At 38.7% G+C, this 25,875-nt stretch overlaps 1 protein-coding gene across 1 annotated transcript in view; it reads right to left on the reverse strand.

The window, feature by feature from the left end:
• Positions 1 to 1,424: 1,424 nt before the first annotated feature.
• Positions 1,425 to 25,875, reverse strand: part of Sec8 (exocyst complex component secretory 8) — a 29,791-nt gene continuing 5,340 nt past the window's right edge. Inside the window, exons 8-17 of the mRNA XM_085952088.1 lie at positions 24,210 to 24,346; positions 19,760 to 19,945; positions 13,982 to 14,153; positions 12,057 to 12,262; positions 11,622 to 11,694; positions 11,317 to 11,448; positions 6,671 to 6,808; positions 4,466 to 4,639; positions 1,836 to 2,033; positions 1,425 to 1,722 (exon numbers count right to left, since the gene is read on the reverse strand). Coding sequence (XP_085808214.1) covers positions 1,558 to 1,722; positions 1,836 to 2,033; positions 4,466 to 4,639; positions 6,671 to 6,808; positions 11,317 to 11,448; positions 11,622 to 11,694; positions 12,057 to 12,262; positions 13,982 to 14,153; positions 19,760 to 19,945; positions 24,210 to 24,346 — 1,581 coding nt within the window. The 3' untranslated portion in view covers positions 1,425 to 1,557. The remainder of the gene's footprint in view (positions 1,723 to 1,835; positions 2,034 to 4,465; positions 4,640 to 6,670; positions 6,809 to 11,316; positions 11,449 to 11,621; positions 11,695 to 12,056; positions 12,263 to 13,981; positions 14,154 to 19,759; positions 19,946 to 24,209; positions 24,347 to 25,875) is intronic.

The following is a 25,875-nucleotide window of genomic DNA, read 5'->3' on the forward strand; positions in this document are numbered from 1 at the left end:
AAAATATTTCATATTTTTTTATAATAAATTCTAGCTCAATGGTGGTAAACCTCTCTACATTTCTTGGTAACTTTCAATTAATTGATTAATGACGCATGGTATTTGCAGATTTTAATTTGAAAGAATTGTATCAGAAATTTGGTAGGCACATTTTTTTTTAATTTTAGTATTTTGCACCCCATACATTTCATATTTCGTAATTCAATTTTTTTTTTGATTTTCAGCAACGTTCATGTAGTAACAATGAAACATGTAAAAATCGTTATTTCATACTTATTCATTTTTTACATTTATGGCCGGATAAACGTTATTGAATAAATGTTATAATGTTATATAGGAAATCTCATGGAAGGTAAACAAATAAAAAGCAAATGCTTATCATGGTATACCCATTTATTCTGCATAAAGCGATTTCAGAACAATCTTTTCATTAATCTGCGTCTGATGTGTCTTTACTAAACTCTTGTTTAATTCGAAAGTGTCATCGCTCTTATGAAATTTGTGGCGTAAGCAAAGTTTAGACTAAATAAAGCAGTCATGGTTGAATAAAATGATGCATTAATTATACCATCAATATTAAGACGATAATCAAAATAATTCACTCAAGCTAGTCACTTAGTTCACTTAATCTAGTCAAGTCAAGTTTATATGATTCAACAGAAAATTTAAAAACGTATATAAAAAGTTCTTTTTATCTTGTAATTTATTTTTGTTATGGCCGCGATAATACGTAGTCAGCAGTAAATTCATGCACGTGTAAACGGGGTATAAAAGACTAACAAGCTGCTAAAAAAGAACACAGATGATGTAGGTCTTTAAAGGTGGAAAAAGACTGTATAACTTTTATATATATTATATATTTTAAAATAAAGAAAATGTTTATGTTGATAAGCAAAATTAATATCATTTACAATACATAGGTACTAAAATAAAAAAGGTGAATAACCATTTTCGATTCAAAGCGGAATACGGAGTAGTATATGGTCCTTCACAGGGTGGATGGTGGATATCAACATTAAGGAAATCATTAAAATCTAAAATAGGAAGAAATGTCGAAACTTTACTATGATTGATAAATCTCTTTGGTTTTGTTTAATCTTTAGCGGTGGCTGGTGGTGGCTTTGGTTTTCTAACACAGCAAATGTACCTCCACAGAGTGGACTATTATATGTACATATCGGGCTTTGATCATTTTTATCATACCGGTTGTTAGCTACTCAATCAACCCTTCGGTTTCTTGCTCTAGATTTGAACGCATATTGATTACCAAAGCGATCTCTAAACCATCTGATACCTCTTAAGACATCTTAATTATATCGGTCCAAAACAATTCAATTATGTCACGAATATAGATGTGATGATATTTATACATATATAATTTTCATCACTCTTATCCTGTGACAATAAAGAATTTAAGAGATTCCGTATTGGACAACATAATGTAGGAGTACATAATACATTCTTTGCTAAAAATGAATGAAAAGTATTATTGACACATTGCAGAGTTTAATGATTTCACTATTAGCGGAACGCACTCGAATCGTAGATGGTCACCGGCTAAACTGTCACGCCAACGTTTCCCAGAATATTGGACAACTTGGTCATATTGGTCTTGAGAAGAGAGTCAGGCAAATTTCTGGATTTAGCGATCACCTGAAAGGCATTCATGTACTCCAGTTCAGAGAATATTGCGCCCTTTTCTGCCACCAGTGCCAGGATTTCCTGCAATGAAAAGAGAGGATCACTCTCACACACTAAAGTTTTTATGAGTGCGATCGGTGGTCGGTATAAAAAAGGCAGTACACAAAAATAATGGAACATGAGAAGAGGGTTACCTCGTGAGACATGTTGAGCATGTTGAGGTAGAGTGCGGCTCGATGTAGACCGTCCGCCGACACACGCGCCGCCGCTAGAGCGTGACGCAGCGGCTCCAACTGTCGTGCTGCCCGCTCCGGTGATGCCCCCCGCCCACGCCCTCGCCACCCTGCCACCACTGCCCCCGACATCATCTCACCCAGCCCCTCCATCAAGTACTGTAAGCATGTTGTTACCCATACTCTTTTAGTCTGCTATTCTGCTACAAGTTTATCGCAGTCCATTTTCAGATCCAGGCGATACACCTGTTCAACTGTACCCGATGATCTTATAGACCTTTGGATGTACTCACCATTGAGTTTGATACGAAAGGACAGGTAACAGGTGTCTATTTCCAAGTTCACAATTCAATATTTTTTGTGCTAAGATGTTTTTGTGCAGAAATTGATTCAAGTTGATTTTAACATGGCTTCCAATTATTCGGTAAGTATATTATATACAGTCGTACTCGGTTATTACGATCACGGAAATAGCGAGATCTCGGATGTAATGAGGAAACATTTGTTGATATTTTAGTTTATGATTTTCTCCATACATTTATTCACTTTTATAACAAGCTATAAGCAATAAAATACAACAGAGCAGTTACCGATGCCGCCAGGATCAGATTACGTTTCAGTACCTAATTGGTGTTTTCGCTGACAATATTCAAAAAGTATCCACGCATATGGTTGAAGTTGTATGTAAAAAAAATCCAAGCTTTGTGAAGTCAGTAGGTACCTACCAGCGCCAGCGGCTCATTACAATAAACAACTTCTTTTGTAATTTATGAATGCCATGCTTGTTTCGGGGATTTTTACGATGGTTTTCAGATTTTTTATGTTCTATGCTTATATAAAACGTGGCACGAAAAAATTCAGTCGGTCCCATCTTCCTCGTAATAACCAAGTTCGACTGTATATGTAAAAACAGCAAGTATTTTAATAAAAATAGTGGTAAATTAGTGATTATCTTCTTCGACCATATCCGATCCTAATAAGATCATATGGGCCTCCACAGAGTGGAGGTTTGTATTAACAGATTTTTTTATGAGAAATGGATGTTAGCCACTTGCTCAACCTATTAGGTCCATAGTCTGACTCATACACAAATTGAAAAACAATGTGTACTTGTCAGACCCAGGATTCAAACCTGGGACCCATGACGCTATAGGTCGACGCTTAAGCCGCACGGCCATCGTGGGTACAAAAAAAAAATATTTTTGGTAAGTATTAAAATAATCAATATGAAAGTATCTAAATTGTCACAGGGAATTATTTAAATGCTTAATGGAAAGTATAAATATAAGTTTGTCGGAATACAATCTAATTGGACAGTTTTTTTTGTAGAAATAACTTATTTAGCTGCTTTTGTATCATTGGATAGAATTCTTCTTGTCTGGCTCTCTAGAACAGGTTGTGCCTTGGCTGTTGCTACTAGAAGAGTATTTGTTTTTCTCTATTATCTCATCCCCGTCCATTTGGTTGATGTTTCTATAGAATTACGTAAATAGTGTAATATAATCATTTTGCATAATTTCTCAATTTAATGAAATCTTTGCTAAATTTTTAAATTCCTTAATTGTCCCATGGTTCGATCATTTGCGAAACTTCAATAGTTTTTTTTGTACAATTAGACAATACTTAGGTTAAAATTTTAAGGATTTTTTTCATACAATCTCCGTAATATTAAATTTGTAGTAAAATACATTTTTCATCAATTAGTATTTTAAACTTTGAGTTTAAAGACCATATGATTGAGATTATTCGCCTTTCCTGTGTGAAATGTCCTTCTAGCTCTATTTTCTGCACCTTTGCAACTTCTTAGTTGGTCTTCTATTGGTAAATGTAATCATAAATAGTTTAGTCAAATTAAATATTCATGAATGATGCGAGTGAGCATAGACTAATATACTTTATATGCGAGAATGGAAACCCTAAAATGCTGTTTTACAGTCCCGTGTCAGGTGTTGGCGACTATAGACGGGTACACGGGTCTGTGTTCAAATGTCAAAATAATTGAAACTTTCATATCAATTTTAATATTGAATGAGTTTTATATATTTATAAACAAGCCAAAAATATGTACCAAACCAATTTGAACGCTTTTTTATTTTTCAATACCCTCATTAATGTTGTTTTTTGTCAGTCCCTTCAAAAAGATAAAGTCAGGGTTTCAATGTAATACTAAGGCAATTCTGCTTATGGTCGGCACTTTACTTTAACCGGTTACTGATTTAATTACTAATTGTATTGCATTATGTTAATTTAATAGGTACATAAATAAACGCCAATTTGTCGATTCCTCTTTTTGTTTGTTTGATCGGTTAAAGTTTAAAAAATGTAGATTTCCAGGGGTGCGTTGAGAAGGGGCAGTAAGCCAAATAAGTTTGACTTCAGTAAATTGTAAGGAATGAACTTTAATGCACTCGCACTATGTTAGAGTGGCAGCTACCGCTTATAACAAATGATGTCACTCTATCTGTGACACATTTTTCTTCGGAATATCGATTCTGAGAATTTATATACCGGAAACCAGAATCAAATTTTTAGATGAAATATTCCTAGACAAAGAACACTTGCAAGATAACAGAAATATGTGTACAACTTACATTCATAGTCCTGCGGTGCAGAAGAGGCGTAGCACGTTCGGTGAAAGACTGAAGTGTGCGGGCCAGCGCTGCAGCCGGGGAGTCGGCGGCCAACCGTGAAGAGGCGCTTACCCCCGCCGCTCCGCTTGCCACCGCGCCCGGCCGCCCCAGATAATGGAAACACTGCATCCTCACCTAAAAAGAGAGCTGTATCGATATTTGTCACTCTGCATTTCTCCGGCGGATTGGAGAAAGACTAGGGATAAATGACGATTCAGCTGATCGTAATTTTCAAACTAAACGGGCATTTTGTTGAGCATTTCCACTTCCAAAGCTCAGATACTCGGAAACCTTTAAAAAAAGTTTTTTTTGTTGAAATTCTGTAACGTTTCTGTTTTCAATACAATTTCTTTCGGATTAATTTCTGTGAAGACTATTACGGTTCATTCATCGATTTAGCAGAAACCGCTGTAAACAAATTTTATGAATTTTGGCAAACATTTCACAGCTGTATCCGTATGCATGCAATCTCAAATCGCATTGAAGGTAATCAGTGGATGCTGAGATACCCGGGGTTCCAGCGGCTAGCTCAGGTGTCCATCGAACCCCGGATTCACAAAAAAATTATTTTAAATTGAGGAGAAATTAAATGAAACCACGTCTGTCTCGTGCGTAACTTAGTATTATCTTATATTTTACCTTTTCTTTACACGTTTACATATTTTGTTTTAACAATAAGTTTCGCAGGTCCGTACATGTTGGAAAAGGGACGCTCACTCCTTTCTTTTTCTTTTTCAAACTTCGCGTACCCACGCCGTCCAACAAAAAGGACTCTCGTGATTGGCCAAATTTTATCGCGTGATGTTTTTGATTTGACGAATCACGAGGACCACCCCGGCGCAGGTGCGTGGAAATTTGAACGTTGCCGGCAAGCGCGGCAAAATTTATTATATATGATTAAGTACTTATATTTAAACTTAAAATTATCTCTTTCATCCATCATCATTTACACTTTAAAATCTATCTTAATTACACTTCCGCCCAGTAAGTGATTTTCACGCACCGGACGAAGGCCTTGACTCATGAATAATAAGAAAAAAAAAATTACGTAGTTGAGCAAGGAATCAGATTAGATGTTTTATGAAGCCGTTTCTAGAGGTCAGGGTTACGTTTCGACTTATGACTACTAAATGATTATTTTACACCGGGAGAAGCCCGCCTGTAACAAGGGTGTATCAATGCACGGCTTATTAAAAAAAAAATCTTAAAAAGCTGTTTGACTTCTATAAAAAATGTAAACAATGTGACGTCACTGCGTAATTGCAAATGGCTGCTTGGCTGTCAGTGTGACAGTATCTACAATAATGGATCGTTCAATTTGTAGATTCTGCAGAGCATTTGCGAACTTCAAAAACAGTAAAAAAAGTGCCGTTTACAAAACATGTACATCATGGATTTTGATCCATAGTCTAGATACAATATTCCCTTATTACAATTATTCACTAAAGGTGTCATAAAAATGCTGAATTTTCAATGCATAAGATAGATTTATGTAAAGGCGCGATGACATTGAGCTACTTTACAAGCTGCTTGTTGGCGAATTTACAATCTGCTTGTGAACTCGACCAGTGTCATCATTGAACAAGCTAACAAGCAGATTGTAAACAGTTCGAAACGGTCTAGACCTGTGTACAGTGTCAATAATAATCGGTGATAGTTTTTAATTATTGACAAAGCTTTGGGATTGCAATAATAGCCGATTTTTCAGCATTTGAATATTTTATACACAGTCAATGTGTTGACAAAATAAATGCACACAGTAAATTATCTAAACTAAAAGCCCATGCAGAACCATCTGTCATAACTAAAATTTCCTTATCACAAAACACTATGCAGAAAGCCTGTCATAATTATGATCGAGTTGTCTATGGTCCACCAGATCTTAAATAGCTTCAATCTGTTTTTCTATTACGATACATTATGAATACTGATATGGAATCAAAATGCTATAATTAATAAATAATATAATGCTAAAATAATAATGCTATAATTAATAAATAATAAATAATGCTAATTTGAGCCATTGCTGCAGTATCGCCCTTTGGACGTTCTTTTTTTTTTCACCAACAAATGATGGCTACAGGAAAAGAGAATATGCATCGGTTGACACGGTTACATAGGTACAGAGAAAGGTAATAGGAAAATAAGAAAGACAGAGAGCTTCACCTCGAGATGAAGAAGCAAAATGCAATTGTCAGCTAGGTCCCGGAAGAGAGCGGCGGAGTGGGTCAATTCGGCGTGTAGCGCATCTCGCTTCGAGTCCGCTCCCTCGCTCCACTTCTCCATCTTGTTGGCCAGCCACTCCTGAAATGTTTTCTCATATAAATTCAGGTGCCTCAGTCGGAAGTCTCAAATGCGACATACATGAGGGAGGGGGGGGTCAATTCTATATGAAAGTATGGAAAGCAGGGAATTGTTCCTTATGTATCAAGCCTTGTACGTCCTGGAGTCGGCAACTTGACTCACCCATTAAATCCAGAAATAAAGCTGTCATCAGTACATGAACCTGTTAAAACAATTTTTTCGTAAAATAAATTTAACATAATGTCACCCTACTATTAATTAAGACCTCGTAAGTCCTATATTAGGGAAAAATGAAGTTTGTTCGACAAAATTTAAACAAAAAAACCTTTTAAATCAACTCTAAACTTCTCTAAAGTTTTCTAGACTAGTATGTTGTCCATCTATTGACGAATTTTAAAAACTCGTAGGTCTCCTGGTTTCAAACTTGGGTCTCAGTGACCCCAACGACAATGGTGAGCGACTCGTAGAATTCGCCACTCTGAACGAGCTCGCTATCGGAGGCACTGTTTTTCCCCACAAATATACGTGGACGTCTCCTGATGGACGCACTAGGACGCAGATTGACCACTTCTTGGACAGCTTGAAGCACCGAAAGGAACTTCTCGACGTGCGTACTTACAGAGGCGCGGATATCCATAGCGATCATGAGTTACTCATTGGAAACATCCGAGTAAAACTCAGTCGCCAGGCGAGGCCACCAAAGCGCGAACAAATTAACGTTGAGAAGCTCCGACGCCGCAGAATTCGGATCGACTTCGAAACTGCTGTACGAGATAGTGTAGATCGTATCTACGAGCGGCACAAATCTGAATCCGACCTCATTGAGGCGGACTGGAGCCTCATAAAGAGTGCGATTGTGTCGTCGGCCCGTACCACCCTTGGTACCAGAAGGAGTGAGCAGTCAAAGAGCATGTCTGACGAAACGTGGGTTGAAATAGGAAAACGAGCCAGGCTGAAAGCCCCGAGAGACGAGTAGACAGACCCCGACCGAACCGAGACCGCCGGACTGACTACCAAACCCAAGACAGGGTAGTCAAACGATCCGTGCGGTTGGACAAGTGCAATTTTATGAACCGGCAAATTGAAGCGGCAGAGGAGGCAGCAAGCAGAAATGACACCAGGAAACTCTTCCGAATCACCCATGAAGTCTGCGGCAGGCGACCACCGACTCCCGGAGCCATTCGCGGCCCAAGTGAAGCAATAGAGTCTGACACAGAATGCGGCAGGAAGATTTGGAAGAATCATTTCTGCGGAGTGCTGAACCGCCCACCCCCTTTGGATCCCTTCGACATATCTGCGGAAGCTTTACTTTTGGACATTCCCCGAGCGAACGACATTTCTGATTGCCCGCCCACGCCAATATAAAATCGCTGTGAAAAGGCTCAAGAACGGAAGGGCACCGGGGGGAGACGGGATTCATCCTGAATTCATTAAGACCTGCACCCTATGTTTCATCTGATGACAAAGGTGTGGGAAGAAGAGCGCTGTCCAAGGGACTGGGTGAACGGTGAAATTATCACACCATAAAAAAGGTGACCCTCTTGGCTGCGACAATTATCGAGGCATTATGCTACTCAGTGTTTCGGGAAAGATTTTGGCAAACATCCTCTTGATGAGAATAAGGAACCCAATAATGCACGTCCTCAAGCTGGGTTTCTACCTGCTCGAGCATGTGCAGACCAAATCCATAACCTTCGATGTCTTCTCCAGCAGAGCCATAAGCTGAACAGTCCGATGGCTTGCTGCTTTGTAGATTATGAGAAGGCTTTCGACAGTCCGCACTGCCCCTCCCTCTGGATGATACTGGGAGCATACGGGATTCCTCCCAAGATCATTGTCATAATCAAAAGCCTGCACGAGAATAGCGAATGCTGTGTCAGAATTGGAGACACTGTCACAGAATGGTTCGGGGTCACGACCGGAGTCAGACAGGGTTGTGTCCTTACACAATAACTCAGATTAGTTAGATAGTTTCTCTTCATCATTCTCTTTGACTTCATACTACAGAAACCTGTTACCCCCACGGTGAAGCTATGCGACCTGGAATACGCCGATGACGCTGTTCTATTCGACACCCCAATCGAGGGCATTCAAGAGACAATCAACAGGTTGCATAACAACTCATCTCGCGTTGGTTTGAAAATCAACGTGAAGAAAACCAACGTCTTGTGTAATAGCACCTGTCCTGATCCAGATTTCCCTCTGATTAGTGATGGACAAAACATCGAGAGCGTCGACAGCTTCAAGTACCTGCAGCCCGAATTCGTAACTATCGACTCGTGTGGTCGAAAACTGTGCGGTATGACAAGTTAGTATCGCCCGTTTCATACCGTATACCATAATACCTATTTTTGAAGCCACTCGCTACGGACTATTTTAACTCGCGAGTGACCAGTTGGCAACATCGCCAAAACCGAGAAAATCGATGTCTATGGTACGAGATGAAACGTCAAAAATGAAATGTCAAACGAAATCATTATTTTTGTTGGTTATGTTTGTGTATAATTCCTATAATATTCGATTGATTTAGTATAATATGATATAGATATATGTACGTAGAATATAACCTTACATAAATGCGAAACCATATAATATTATTACACTGTCAAACAAGATTTAACAAAATAAACACAGTGTCTTCAATAACATTTATTTTTATGTAGGTATTTATTCATTACAAACCATTATAAAACAGTAACATAATTAATTGAACTCAAGATAACAGAGTATTAAGTAACATTGTGAATCTTTATTGTTTATAAATTGGTAATTGCCGTGTTCTTTCCGTGAGCGAACTCATTCATTTTGACGTTTTGTTTTCAAGGTCACTGTCACATACGAAACGAAATATCAAAATAAACATGGAAATAGGTACATGAATTCACGTTCTTCGTCGTGCAAAAGTAGCAAAAGAAAGGAGAGGTTATGTCCGTCTCAACATTATACCTACCTATGACTTTTTAATTCTCCATGGATATAATATTATAAACGTCATAATGTGTCAAAATATAACATACATCGTCTAATCCACCCATACAACCATATTCATTTTTTCGCATTGTAAACTCTTCACGCTTGTAGATAGTAACATTAAACTTACGATAATATACCTATATGGGGTGAGAATTTGTAAAATATATCTCACAAGCTCTTTGTTTAACCGGAAATTACGTATAAATAGTGCATCACTGAGTGAAAAAGCATTTTGACATAAGTTAGCATAATTATTTGATCTGTTTCGCGGATGATTACGTGATCCTAAAAGTGCAGCAAAAGTAACTATTTATGGGATTGACATATTTTACAATAATTGGGTGAACGATACAAATATATAGCAATGCTTTGGCGAAATATAAAATAATAATATGTAATTATTCTCGTGAGTAAAGATAAGATAATAGTATCCGATTGCAGTTTAGTCCCTCACCTTTGACAGTTCAAAACTAAACTACCTACGTATCGGCGCGAGACATCAATGCGAGAGAGAGAGAGAGAGAGACTCAAGTCGTATGGCCGTCTCTGGTCACGAGTACCCTTTGGTATGGGCAATAATGTCGACACGGATTATGACTAATTCAGGTAGTGATAAGTTTCGACATGCCATATTTCGATAACCTGCGTCACTTTTGCGAATAACTATGATGTTTCACACGAGTCGTTAGTTTCGGAATCGACCTGCTGGGGGTAAACATCACGGGAGATGGCATTTTGCAGAAAGAGCTTGCTATCCGAATGGGAATGGCTGGAGCAACATTCAACTCGATGCGGAATGTCTGGGACTCACGATTGTACTCCGTCAAAATCAAATGCCGCCTATTTGACGCTTGCATTCTGACGGTGCTGCTTTATGGTAGCGAATCATGGCTCAGAGCAACCGTATACTGAGCTTCGAAAACAGATATTTACGACGGATACTGGGTGTGCGGCGGGGCGGTATGACTTAAGGAGCAACGAGGAGATAAGAGAACGCACCAAGCAGCCTCTCATCACGCTGAGAGTGAAGAAGCGACGTTGGACCTGGCTCGGCCACGTGCTGCGGATGCCAGAAGAGAACCTCAACCTGGCTTGCCTGTTCTTCAAGCCGACCCGATTCCGGCGTCCTGGAAGGTCGCTAAATACTATCTACAGAGTGTATACGGCGGAGCTACGGGCTGCTGGTTTGACCTGGAACGAAGCAAGAAGACTGGCGAGCGACAGGGATTATTGGAGGCGCCGCGTGGTGTCCATATGCTCCAGTTAAGGGGCGGATATGGGCAAAGAAGAAAGAAGAAGCTATTAATAAATGTGTGGATATAACTTACAGCTTTTAGAGTCTAACTTCTAACCTTAAATCCATCATTCAATATACAGTAAAATTTAATATGAGCATGTGACCGCGTATAATGATAAAGATATCACAATTTTAAAAAGCCGTTCAGCTGAAAAATTGATCACTATAGTCCGAGAAGAGAAAAGCCGTCATGATAATAAATGTGATGAGCGGAGAGGGAGATGAGCGGGGCACTCACCATGGTCTCGCACATGACTGCCACATCTAGCAGCGTGGACACGTTGGTGATGATCTCCTTTTCGGTGATGTCGCTGTCGCCCAGACTCGAGCCCAAGATCTCTGCTTCACGTTCAAAGCTTGGCTTCATGTCCTGAAACAGATATCCACGTTAAGCTGATGAGCTACATCGATAACTCAACAGATTAATGAGCCATTAAACAATTTTGTTAAACACATTCAAAGTGACGATCGATCGTGAGAATGACAGAATTCAGAAAATAATGTAAATGAAATATGTTCTTTGAAAAAATTCAATACAGTTACCTCAGGTAGGATTCGGTCATCTCTCTTCCCTTTTCCGGGAGGATTCTTGAGCAGCTGCCAATTCGGCAGTCCTCTGAAACGCATTTCGTGAATATTTTACATCCGCTTATTACAATTTGAGCACTAGAAAATTTGCTCTCTTGAATGAAATGGCTTTCAGATGACTCTTAATTTAAATGTCTTTTGGCCTGGCATTTCTCATGGATTCCAGGTGAGGAACAATATTTTCAAATACATAACGAACAGCGCCCACACCACCCGCCGCGGAGTGGACGTTAGCATGTGCCACACACAACACATTTTGATTGTGATGATTAATGTGAATATACCTAGACATTTTATACAATTTTCTGACATTTAATAAAACGAGTGCGTATGCCTCACAATTATAATGGACGGATAGAAACGGGAGAGAAGCGAGAAAGATAGAGATACTTGAGAAAGCGAGTGATGTCTTGGTCGGCGAGCCAAATATGACTGCGGGCACGCGGGGCGTAGTGCGCGATACGGCGACGCGCGGCCGAGTGTAGTGCGGCGAGGGCGGGGGACAGGGCGGAGCGGGCCGCGCCTGGCCCCAGCGCTCCCAGCTTCAGAGCGCTGCGCAACGCCACCTCGCACTCCTCCCAGCAAGTCACACCACACTGCAACAGTTCACAATATACGTTCTAGAGATGATTTCCATTTAGTCTCTATGCATATCGCCGCGGCAGTATGGACACATTGTTCATTTTAAAGTTAACAAGTTTGGCGTGTTGAAGTGTTAAATATAGCTCCTGTGTCCGTATGAAAATCGTAACAACGCGGTGGGAACGGGTGACTAGTTGACATACCTTATATCTGACAGAAATTCTACAGCGCAGCTATTATTGTTGATATTAGTATTTAGTAACAGCAACATAAACACACTACTGACTACAGGTTATATTGTTACATTGGTACATACTAAGGTTTCCTCTTTCTGAATGTTTGTAATAAATTTTTTAGAAAAAGGAGTGTTTATATCTGGAAAAAAGGAACATGTTTGGTGAACAAACTATTATATATTGGTAAAACATTTTTTGCCATTACATAATTGGTTTTGTTTTCTCATGTCTCTTACTATTTTGTAAAGAGCATTTTTTTTCACATCCTAATACTTTTTCTAACATCTTATCTTACGATCATAGCTTACGATTCATTGTTTTTATTCTTCTTTGTAGAGATAGAAACCGAGTTACTTATAAGTGTTTCGGAGACTTTCGTTTTATTATTGATGGCGACCCATTCAGACTGATTAGTTCAATTGAGTTATTTGTTTCTGTGTGATAATTTAAAAAAAATGTCTCGTAAAAATACTATACAATTAATTATTTTTATTAACCATGTTTGATCCTAGAAAGATCATAATATGGTCCTCCACAGAGTGGAGAATGTATTCAAAGATTTTTTTTACGAGAAATGGATGTTAACCGCTTGCTCAACTTATTAGGTCCACACTCTGGGTCCAAACACACATTGAAAAACATGTGAATTTGCCAGATCTGGGATTCCAACGTGGGACCCGTGGTACAATAAACCGACGCAGTAGCCGCTCAGCCATGTGGGCGTTGTGCAAATTGGTAAAAATTTAACAATCATAAATATTTTTAAAATAAATATTGATACCAAATCTACAACATGAAATTAATGCCTGAATTCTCCATCGGAAACCTAAACATAATCAGAACCAAATTCAAAATCGCAGAAAACCAAACAGTGATGTATTCAGATATCATGCAATTACACGCCGTTTCCCCGCTACATGCCTTGTTTAGAAAAATATGGAAGAATAATTGTCAAATGCTGTTTCGAAGAAGCACAAGGTACAAAAATTTACTCCTCCGGCCCCGCGAAACCCGAAGGACCCAAGGAAACGGCTGACGGTACATACTGAGAGCCGTACCATTGAAAGTAATATAGTGTTATTAAAAATAGGTATTACGAGATTCACTCCCATAGCTAGGCGATGATGATGCTGTCTGCCTGTTTTTTTTTGAATTATTAATAACCATGTCGTTGCTTTTTCGTACAAGGTGGTTGTTAGTAATTTTGAACAATCACAAACACCCAGGCTTTGAAAAAAACACATAAATATTATGTCCTGACTGGGAATCGAACCCAGAACTCTCGGGTGGAAGACAAGCGCCTTACGCACAGCACCACGAGAGCCGTCTGCCTTACTGTGTTACTACTCGTGCACCAAATTTGTTAATTTGTGCCAAAATCTAGGTTGTTATGTTATGCTTTATTAGCAGTGATAAGAGGATAACAGTAAAACAGATAACAAGATAAAGAATACTCGCCGAAGCCCATTAAAGGAGTGAGAGGGAAGAGGAGCGTACCTTGAAGAGGGTCCTGTTGGTGGCAGGCGTGAGCGGCGAGACGTGCAGCTCCCTCCAGGCGATGGGTTCGGCGCAGTGGCGCGCTATGCTGCCGCGCAGTCGCCCCGCGGTCCTCTCCGCCTGTGCTCCTCTCACCAATTCACCGACGAACACGCGCAGAGAACACTCCGCCCTGCCCGACATTCGTCGTTTTGTAAATTTCGTTTCAATCCACATTTATATTAATCTTTACAAGTCGGCAGTGAACGTTCACAGTGTTCAACCTGTGAGTTTTGAATTACATAAGGGGCGCATTTTTCATTACTGCCCCGGGCGCTAAAATACCTTGTAACACCCCTGATGATGATGTAATCGAATGGCAACGATATCGCATTTTAAAAATCAGCTTTTCTATGTGAGCCGGTACATCTCGGTTGACATTTTTTTGTTTTACCAAAAATGTTATTCGTGTCAATACTACGAATCCAATTTTAAATCATAAATAATTATGGAATATGACATTATATTATATAAAATATCTTGATTAGATGCTACATATTTTATTCTGTATTTAAGATTCGATTATTAATTAAGTTTGTTGGAATTATTGAAGATTTGCAAACAAGATTAATTGGATTATCATGAAAAAGCAGCGTTTTTCAACCTTTCCATATAGACATCGATGACGTATCAATCAACCACAGTAAAACCTCGTTAGTAAGAACACTGATACTTCGAAATTCGCCGTAATTCGAAATTTTCCTGAAAAAAAGTCCCTTGAACATTATTTTCATATAAAATCATACCTTTAATTCGAATTTCGTAATTCGAAATCAGAGTCCCTGGCATACAAAAATATTCAATAAATCGTAATAAAGTACACTATTTCATGAGCCAGTCATTGAAAATTGTGACAGACTTTTCTTAAAAAATCAAAAATTACTTATTTTTAGAAGGTAATAAAAATAATCCTGACATTTTATGACCCAATTCGGTAGGCACATCTATGATCGGAAACAAAATTAATGAAAATCAAAAAATCTTTTTCTATGCCAGTTTAAGTATGACTCGGGGGTTATTCAAGAGTAAGGCTTCCACACGTATGTCAAAGGGGTCCAAAGGCGGTTCGGTACTAGGCTGAAATGATTCTTTCAAATAGTTTTGATGCATCCCGTGTCAGACTCTTTTCTACTGTCATTTCTACTCGCTGCCTCTTCTGCTGCTGCAATTTGTCAGTTCATAAATGGGTGCCGGTCTAGCTGTGTGAATTGTTTGACCCTGATTATGACAGAGGTGTGAAAATGACAGTTTAATACTCTCTCAGCAATCCGCCACCCCAAAAACCAAGTGTCCAATTAGTGAAAACGGCGGATTATAATACTGCATATACATACAAATGGTAAAAATTAAAACAGGTATTCCGTAAAAATAAGTTTTTTTGGGAAATTTGTACTAGCAAATTATGGTTTTATTTATAACTAAAATCAAGTATATATTTACTTACTAAATTATACATATTTATTAACTATTTAATTACCACATTTAAATAACATGCTAATTATATCTAATGGCCACCTGATAGGCAACGCACCAGTTACGTTGGACGCAGCGAATAGGTTAAGCGACAGAATTTATGTATCAACGAATCAATAATTGTATTTAAGGTGATTTCTCTAGGTAAGGTTGTTATCGAAAAATAGCTTGAAAAGTTTATTAATCGGTAAATATATATTCAAAAGTAATGAGAAAAATAAAATAAAAAATTTAAAAGTATCGGGGAGTTCTGTATTCCAAAAATACGTGTCAAATTTGGTACATTTATATCGGGTGGCAAGAATGAATGACGTGAGTTTTATTATCAAAATTACGATAAAAATGTACGAAAATCTATTACCTAGGGAAACGCTAAACGGAAATTGGAATTTATTATATCCTTATATCTTTTTTTTCAAATTTAAAAAACATCGATTTAGAGCAATGATACTCAACCTTTTTTTTCTTCGGGCCAAATACATATATTTGTAAAGTAACGCGGGCCGCATCACTACTGGTGTGACGAAAAAAAATCATGAAACCCCCTCTTTTTTACAAAACATTTTTGAGATTTTAAAAATTATGCGTGTTTTTTTTAATTAATCGTGTGCAATAGCAACACTCTTATACCAGATCTGATGTGTACCATAATGACAATCCTCTTCGGGTGTCGAAAAAGTCGAAACGAATCTAAAGATATACGAAATTCCTGATAATAAATGTGTTTCGGGCCGCACATAAAAGTTTAAAGGGCCGCATGTGGCCCGCGGGCCGGAGGCTGAGTATCGCTGATTTAGAGGTTAGAAAGCATGTAATTAAAATCGAAAAATCTCGGTTTAGACGCAATAAACGACGAAAAACGATTAGCGTTTCTATTAAAAATATTATTTATTAATTTTCAGGGGAGTTATTTAAATTTAATCTTGTATTTTTGTATATTAACTAATCGATTGTATATAAAATTAATATTTGACAAGATTTGATCGTCATGTGCTGCTAACGCGGAAATAAATCGAACCATTTTTGAAACAATACCTACATAGATTAAAAAATACACACACACACACATAGATTGAAAATAAAGTGTTTGCCGCTGAATCCAGGATAACCGACTTGTACCCTAACTTTCATTACATACATACTATTGTACTATATTTGAGCCATCGAACGTTCATTCCTGTCTACGGCCTTAAAATTATTATCTACGTGCCTATTATAACTGCCTGTCGTCCTATCAAAAAGTGGAGGTTGATAATTTAGTATGCTGAAAAAAGTAAAGAATATACGCTTTGAAAGGATAGGGTAAACAATTCAGTGAATGAACACATAAGAGATAAATTTGAATTAAAATAAATTAAATTAAAACAACGATTAAATGAACTAAGAAAATTATAACAATAGGTAGGTACAATAAATTGTGTATAACCGTGGTATTACTAATTTTATGCCGTGATGCTTTGATAGTTGGACTTTTCATAATATTTGGATCACTATTTAGTTGCTCATTTATCTGCCACATCATAAAGTCGTAAATATTGTTTTTTTATGAAGCAATCATAAATACAAAAATTAAGATCTACTTTTCAATCATAGTAGATACCTAGGAATATGGTATAGGTGTTGATAATTTTTAATTATTTATTCGAGATGAGGGAATTACAAAAGTCCACACCTAGAAACCACTGGGCCAAAAAGGTTTCTTTTTATATCTCCAAATCCATTTCACTTACATATTTATAGGTAAAATAAATATAACTATCTTTTATTTTATCTTGCACTGTTCGTTAAAATCGACATTAGATTTTTTCAAAGAATTAACATTCTGTCTTTTTCTTAGAATATGATGTAATCAGTGGTGCACTTACCTCAAATTCTAAATTTTTTTCTTACGTTTTACATTTTTGTCCTTGGGTTTCAAGATTTGTTCCCATGTTTATTTACGTTTTTTCTTACCTCCAACTTTTTTTTTATTCAATTCGTTGCGTGTCTTACTTTATTCTTATCTCGGATATAGTTAGTTAGTTAATAGAAACCGTCCACTCTGTGGAGGCCCATATGATCCCATTAGGATCGGACATGGTTGAAATGAAACGAATTGGGATGTCTATATATCGACTATGTCATAATTATAACTACAGTCGAACTCGGTTATTACAATCTCGGACATAGCGAGATCTCGGATGTAATGAGGAAACAATCGTTGACATTTGGTATATGATTTTCTCCATACATTTTTATTCACTGTTATAACGAGATACTTATCGAATATACCGAGCTAAAATACTGTTAATGTGTTGATCGTTTAAAAACATTTCGACCCTAAGCAATAAAATCCGATCAGACAGGATGCCGCCGGGGACGGATTACGTTTATGACACTAGTTAAGTGTCTAATTGTTTTCGCCGACAATAAAAATACATATTCTCTGATATAACGAGTACCGCTTATAACGAGCAAATTCAGCCGGTCCAACCTTCCTAGTAATAACCAAGTACAACTGTATATTCCTTATTTTGTTTAATAATAATTCGAATGGCATTTGTTTTGCTATTCATTTAATATCATTTTTTTATTCCACCTCTAAAAATTCAATGTAATTGTCAATTGTTCAAGATTAAACTCAATCTTATAAACATTTGTACTTAAATGTTCATTTACTACTATAAATGAACTTTACTGTAGAAAAATATTTATATTAATTAGAATTGACAACGTAAAAAAATCTGGTTCATTGACTGGACAGGTTACCCTTTTATTGCCACTGTAAAAAAACTACGGTAAACAAAATGTAAAAATCATAAACACTTTAAATCAAATCAAATAGACATGTCAGAATTGTAAATATTTTATGGGGTTAATATTAATTGTAAATATTTTTACATAGGTAAGTAAATATATAATAAATTTAAATGCATTTTTATCAAGCTTATGATTTTTGATATGTGGCGACACTCAATATTTTATTTTATATTTTATTGCCATCTGGTTGCGATCGACCAAAGTTTTTAGTAATAATTTTTAGAAATTCATGGTAAGATGCCTTTAGATGGCGTTGAAGTCACATTTCATCGTAAATTGAGCCAAAGACATCCTCTTAAAGGGAGGTTAATTTTTAAACGGTTCATTTTATGCAAAACAAAATGATTTTGAATAAAAATGTGTGTGGTCTGCGATGTAATGACAGGATATAATATTATCCACTTTATCATATTTTATTGTGGGGAGAACACACAAAAATTTGACATTTCAGGTGCGGTCGTAATGACATTGTTGTCGACTATATTGGCAAGGCCACATTGGCAGGTTGTGATAATTCATTTGGTACACTAGTCCAGCTTAAATGTAATGTATTCAAATATCTTCACACCCAAATGACCAATTGTTTGGCTTGTGGAACAGTCAGGAAGAATCGAAAAGAGATGTCAGATTTGAAAGGCGGAGACCGAGGCTAAGGCTAATTATTAGTCCTCCTTTGGCACTCAAATTTCATGTAGAAAGTTGGTTTTTATATGGTGGATCTATATTTATCGGACTTTTTTTATTTATACAAATTTATTACCGGTAACAAAAAAACATTGGCTGAGTTTCAGCTTGGTGTAATTAAACAGTTAGCGGAAAAATATTGTGTAAAAAGTTTTAATACGCCCCAGCCTATGCCATCAATCGGCAGCAATCCCGTACGACTTTTACCTATAACTTCAGACGAGAAATATGCCAAAATCCAACAAAAAATACTGACAAGTCTCGGCGTTGATGCAATGTACACGGCAACTTTAAAAAAATTACGCTCATATTACATAACTTCATTTCATACAATGTACATAATGTTCCGAACACATTATCATCATGTTATGTGCTATCTCTATGTTAGCATGACAGCATGTGACGTGATGGTAAAGTGTTCCGGCCATAATATGTATCTATTAAATTAGTTATTATGCGAGCGTGTACTAGTTCAGGTTTATTAAAAACATTAATAATTTTAGCAGCACTGCAATTATTTGAAAATACATTGTAAAAAAAACTTATTTCATAAATACATAATGTAAAATAAAAGAATCTGTAAAATGACATCACATTGAATGTCCATATCCAAAGAAAAAACAGTGACATCTTCAATACCTGCTACAGAAAATAATCGAGCTCCTCAGTTCAAGTAAATGTTACACCTGTTATAATCCGGCACTATCTGGCCAGGAGACTGATTTAGCTGAGAGACATAGGAAATTTTTAATGAGAGAAAGCAACGAGAACATGAAACGGTACCCAATGACGGCCTCAATCTCTTCCATGAAGTCGTCCAGCATGCGGTAGATGTGAGCAAGATGTTCAGGGGCAGGCGTGCATACCAATCGGGGGCCCTTCCCACCCTCGCCGGCTGGAGCTGCGCCCTCTGACGCCCTCTCCTCCATGGCCGAGCCCGAAAACTTGAACAGGCGGCTCTTTCTTTTGCTGAAAACATAGATCGCACGAGAGATTAGGAATTTCCAGGTCGATGCGGATTAATTATATTCTTAGTTTTCCTCAAATGAAAATAAAAATTCATTAGGGACAACATTTTTAAAAACACCAGTGTGCACGGAAGAATTGAATCTTATAAAAGTATGTGATGATGTGAACAGATGGTTTATTATGTATGTAATTCTATTAATGGTACATTCTGGCTACGGGAAGGAAAACCCCTACAGAAAACCAGGGCATGTTCACGGGCCCTAAGGTGGCAACCCCACCAGTGAACTCGGGTGCTGTGGGATGATCACCTGCACACCCTAAAACAACAGATTAATCCAAGCACAGGGAAGCCTTGGACCCCCGTTTCCATCTTGACGACCTCGCCTGAATTTGGTAAACGATTTTGTTTTGGAACCTACAATATCCGTACTCTAAATGTCCCTGGAAAGGCCGAGCATCTAACAGTCTAATACTTTCTCAATACAAGTTAGATGTTCTCGGGATCAGTGAGTGTCGACTCACTGGCATTGGCGAGAAGTTTATTCGTGAGTTTCGTCTATTGTACTCCGGACACGCAACATTGCGACGTAGTGGAGTCGGATCGCTAATGTCCAAGGAAGCTTGCAAGTGCCTGATCAGCTGGGAACCTATCTCCGAACGTCTACTCCGTGCTTTCTTCAAGACCAAGTCGGGCTCCATCATTTTTCTACAGTGCTATGCTCCCACAGAGGCTGCTAGCGATGCAGATAAGGATACATTCTACGAAAGTTTGGCGGAAGACGCTGGAAATATCCCCAGCTGTGATCATGCAGTTATCCTTGGTGATCTAAATGCCAAAGTAGGATCTGACCCCTCGCGTGGACCCTTTGTGCTGGGAAAACATGGCCTTGGCCAAATGAACGATAATGGTTCCCGTCTGGTAGATTTTGCCTCAATGAATGGTCTTATGATTGGTGGTAGTCTTTTCCCTCATAAGACCATCCACAAATATACATGGACGTCGCCAGACGGTAATACAAGAAACTAGATCGACCACATTTTGGTCAAAGCGAAATACCGGCATGAACTGCTAGCCGTGCGGACATATAGAGGTGCAAGTGACCACGAACTCTTGGTCGGGAAATCCCGTATAGACCTCAAACGAGTCCCAAAACGACGGTCAGACTCGATGTGGAAAAACTGAAAAGTACCCGTGTGCGTGCAACCTATGTGCTGGAGCTGCGGAAGCGCTTATATGATGCTCGAACTCTCACGTCTTCCATCGACTCGGATCCTTTAGAAGGAAAATGGATATTATTCCGGGATGCTATAATGAGCTCCGCAACTACTGCCTTAGGAGAGCGGCATACGCACAGGCCGGACTGGATGTCACCTCATACATGGGAGATGATTGAGAAGAGGAAGCTCCTGAAAGAATTGCGAGACAATGGTACATACGACCCACAGCGCAGCGCGGAATACCAGACAATGGACCGCGTGGTATAGCGTTCTGCCCGCCGCGATAAGCGCCGACGCCTGGATGACCTCATTCGGGATGCGGAATCTGCTGCCTGCAAGAATAATCCAAGTGCTCTCTTCCGCATCACCAGAGCAATTTGCGGTAGGAAACGTCCAGTGGTCACTGCATTACGCAACTCTGACGGAGTGACAGTCACTGAACCTGCAAAGGTCCAGGAGCTATGGCGCCAACATTTCAGTGATGTTCTGAATCGCCCACCTCCATTGCATCCCTTCGATATTCCATCGGAGATCACCGCCCTCGGAATCACTACTGCATCGGGATTCTGCGAAGATCCTCCGACAACTGCTGAAGTTAAAGAGGCTGTCAAAAGACTGAAGCACAGGAAAGCTCCTGGAGATGACGGCATCCATGCAGAATTTCTGCTCTGCGGACTGAGCGCTGTATTGCCGTCCTTGTGTGACCATCTGCACGAGGTGTGGGAAAGGGAGCAGTGCCCCAAAGCCTGGAGGGATGGTACCGTTGTTACTCTGCACAAAAAGGGTAACCCACAAGACTGTAATAATTACAGAGGAATCACTCTCCTCAGCGTTCCCGGGAAGGTGTTGGCGCAGATTCTCCTGTACAGGATTAGAAGTCCCATGCTGGACGTTTTGCGTACGCAGCAGAGTGGATTTGTCCCGGGGAAGTCCTGCTCAGAGCATATTTCAACTCTCCGATGCCTCCTGCAACAGTACCAAGAGATGAATATACCTGTCGCCTGCTGCTTCGTGGACTATGAAAAGGCATTTGACAGTCCTCATCGTGAATCTCTGTGGCAAATTCTGCTAGGCTATGGTGTCCCACGGAAACTGGTCGCCATGATAAGTGCTCTCTACACCAATAAGAGTGTCGCGTGAGAGCAGCCGGAACATCCTCTGACCTCTTTCAAATCACGTCAGGAGTCAAGCAAGGATGTATACTTGCGCCCTTTCTTTTTATCATCACGATGGATTTCATAATGCATAAGACGGTTTGCCCCGACAGTGGGATACGCCTACATCATGATGACACAACCGATCTATGCGAAGAAAGACTGTGCGACTTGGAGTATGCAGACGATGCAGTCGTGTTTGACTCGACGATCGAAAGGTTGGAGGTAACCGTGAACAGGCTAGCCGCGAACTCGATGCGTGTGGGTCTTCATCTGAATGCCGCTAAGACCAAATCCATGTGCAGTGCTGCATGCATCGACGCCGACACTCCTCTGCGGGTTTCTGGTCTGCCCGTCGAGCTGGTGTCCAGATTCAAATACTTGAGTGCCACGGTTGCCGATGATGGTGGTATTTCTAGTGAGCTTAGAATCCGCATGGGTGTGGCGGGCTCTGCGTTCAACCAACTTGGAGTCGCGTGGAGGTCAAGGCTGTATTCTGTGAGGACCAAATGTCGTTTGTTTAACGTGTGCGTGCTACCTGTGCTCCTGTATGGCTGTGAGACATGGCATCTTACTAAGCTTCAAGAGTCTCGGCTTTTGAGCTTTGAGAATCGATGTCTCCGCCGAATCTTAAGGGTACATCGGTACGACCGCATTACAAACACCCGAGTTCGTGAGCAGACACAACAGCCTTCGGTGATTGAAGTTATCATGAAGAGACGATTTACGTGGCTGGGACATGTATTCCGGATGCCGCCAAAGAGTGCGGCACTTCGTACCCTTGTGGCACAGCCTCAAGGGTTCCGTCGCCGTGGCCGGCCCTCCCTCACCCAGCAGCGATGCTACAAAAGCGACCTACGTGCTGCAGGTCTGACATGGCGGGAGGCGCAGGAGTTGGCGATGGACCGAGGGAAGTGGCGCCAACTTGTGCTTGCCCTATGCCCCAATGTTGGGACGTGACAGGGTGAAAGAAGAAGAAGAATTCTATTAATTTATTTACTTATTTTTATAACCTCATCCCATAAATAAATATCATCTCTGTTAAAATGAGAATATCGGCAACCCCATTTAACCCCATTTAAAAACAATACCTCAAACTTTATTATGTTTTTCAGCTGCTGCATAGTCGCATAGTGGCAGAAACGTTCCGGCCCTGTGACCCAGAGATCTGTCGATTGAAACCAATTTCTGCTAGCTTTCTATTTTCAATATTGCATTATTTTATTATTTCCAACCGAATGACTGAATATATTAAATTTGATAAAATGATATCTTGAAAACATGAACCGCAACTTACGGCTCTAGCACATTACCAATATCACGTGTTGTCATGCTGAGACAGACCTAGAAACATTGAGATCAAGAATGGGGTGAGGTAATGGTAATGTGTTCGGGCCATTATACTACTTGCTTGTTATTTACGTAGGTAGAAGTATTTTTGCAGAGTTATGTTTTGATTGGAAGTATAGCAAAACATATTTAATAATTTATCATTAGATTAGAATTATTAATTTAAAATTATTTTAATTTACCTATATCACTTGAATACAGCAAGAAATCCAAGGAATCTATCTTGCGAGTCTATGTGTGTAATTAATTATTCTTCTCTAAAATCGCTCTTGCTGCGGACTCGGTGTCGAAACGGGCAGCATATCGGTCTGTTAACTGAAAGATTGGTGGTTTGAACCTAACCTAACCTAATCGGGGGCTTTAGGTACATAATTGAAGTATAAGAGATATTTTGCACAATCTTAACTTGTGAATAAAGCTCAGCGGCAGATCATTCGACCGCCACGCCACGTCAGAGAAGATTTTTGATTTGATTTGAGAAGATTCAACCAATAGGTACAGAGATAATAAACTATCAAACATGGAAGAAATAACTCCCCAACCTCTGCGGCTTCTTCTTGATGAAGTGGGAGTTGACGTCGGCGCCTACAGGTGGCTCCTGGAAGGCGGGTTGCGGTCCTGTCCCTGAGCCCGTCTTCAGACTGCGGATGTCCAAGTGGTCCGTCAGCAGTAGCTGCAGCTGAAACAGATAAGGGGTATGATCAATAGATTGCTCCTAGTGCTTCCAAACCGGTTTTAACTGAAACCGGTTAGCCGGGTAACCGCGGGTTTTTAAAATAACCGAAAATCGGGGAATTTTACATGGATAACCGGTTATTGTATGAAAGTAGGTATTTGTATGAAAGAGCCAATTAAATAGAATAGATTGACAACAAATAAATCAGGTACCTAGGTAGTGAAATTTCTTTACATTAAAAATGTCATAATACCTTATTTATTACGCAGGCCAATATGCTACGTCAGTTGTTTTGCATCTGGTCTTTAGAATAGGTATAATCTATTTAAATTTCCGACAATGTAATAAATAATTTAATGTTAATACTATCGACCGAAGGTACTTAATGGAATTTTGATTTAAATTGTAATGGATTTAAGTTTTGTACTATTCCATCTGAATCAATTTTTTCGAACCGGGTTTCGCGTCTCGGCATCTTCAGGCACTATGTGCACTCACCAAAAGGCAAATACACACTGACAACGAATACAGTTAACATTAATTAACTCATATAACAAATTAATACAATAAAGTAGGTAAAAACTTTATCACCTACCTATTAGGTCAAGGATCACAAAAAAAAATATAACAAACAAATTATGAATAGTTGAAGTGTTTGTAAAAAAAACCCTACCTTAACACTAATAATACACTCGATAAGCGTATAAATCGTCAAAACCTAATAATAGATCATTAGTAATTATAAACAATAAAAATGCTACTCATTTCATATATAAGAATAGGTTAGTACAGTTAGCACTGGTTAGTATTAATTTATTAGTACGTACCCACAAATTGTATCTTATAATGTTATTATTCAATTATATAATTATATTACATTTTATATTAAATTTGTCTATATATATGTTTCTACACATACATAATTAATAGGTATATTGTGTGATAATATGAAACTGAAATATTTTTGTATTGAGTTATTTACGTTTGTCTGCATATTATAGATAGGTATATCGTCTATGTAAGTTCAATACCGCATATGAGCCAATATGTTCAAATACGTATTTTTGGTGCTTTCAGTTAAACGGCATAAGCCGCATTGATTGGTGGATTCAAATTTTGAAATTGACCAATGACTCGGTTAAAATCAATACCGCGCATGAATTATCCATACTAAAGAAGCAAGCAAGACCGTGTATATCCCTAGATCCAATACAGCGGACGAGCGGAGAGTTGCGGCAATACAGCGTAAGTTCCAACTGATTTACAAAATAATCCTATGGCAATATATGGCCACAGATGCATACGATAGTAAAAATATATTTTTTAATATAAAACAGGAAGACACAATAAAGTGCATTTAAATTTATTTTTTATCTTTTTTATTGACGAAATTGCAAGGTTTTTTGTCTCTCCTGAACATTTTGACAAATGGTTCTTCCGCGGTATTGAACTTACATAAACGATATTATATCAAATGCGCATGGTAATATTTTCTTGTAGAGTTGCTCTTGACAAAATACATGAATGTATAT

This window comes from Rhyacophila brunnea, unplaced genomic scaffold (genome assembly GCF_057557595.1).
Source record: "Rhyacophila brunnea isolate RB1 unplaced genomic scaffold, BYU_Rbru_1.0 scaffold_3, whole genome shotgun sequence".
Classification (NCBI taxonomy): Eukaryota; Metazoa; Arthropoda; class Insecta; order Trichoptera; family Rhyacophilidae; genus Rhyacophila; species Rhyacophila brunnea.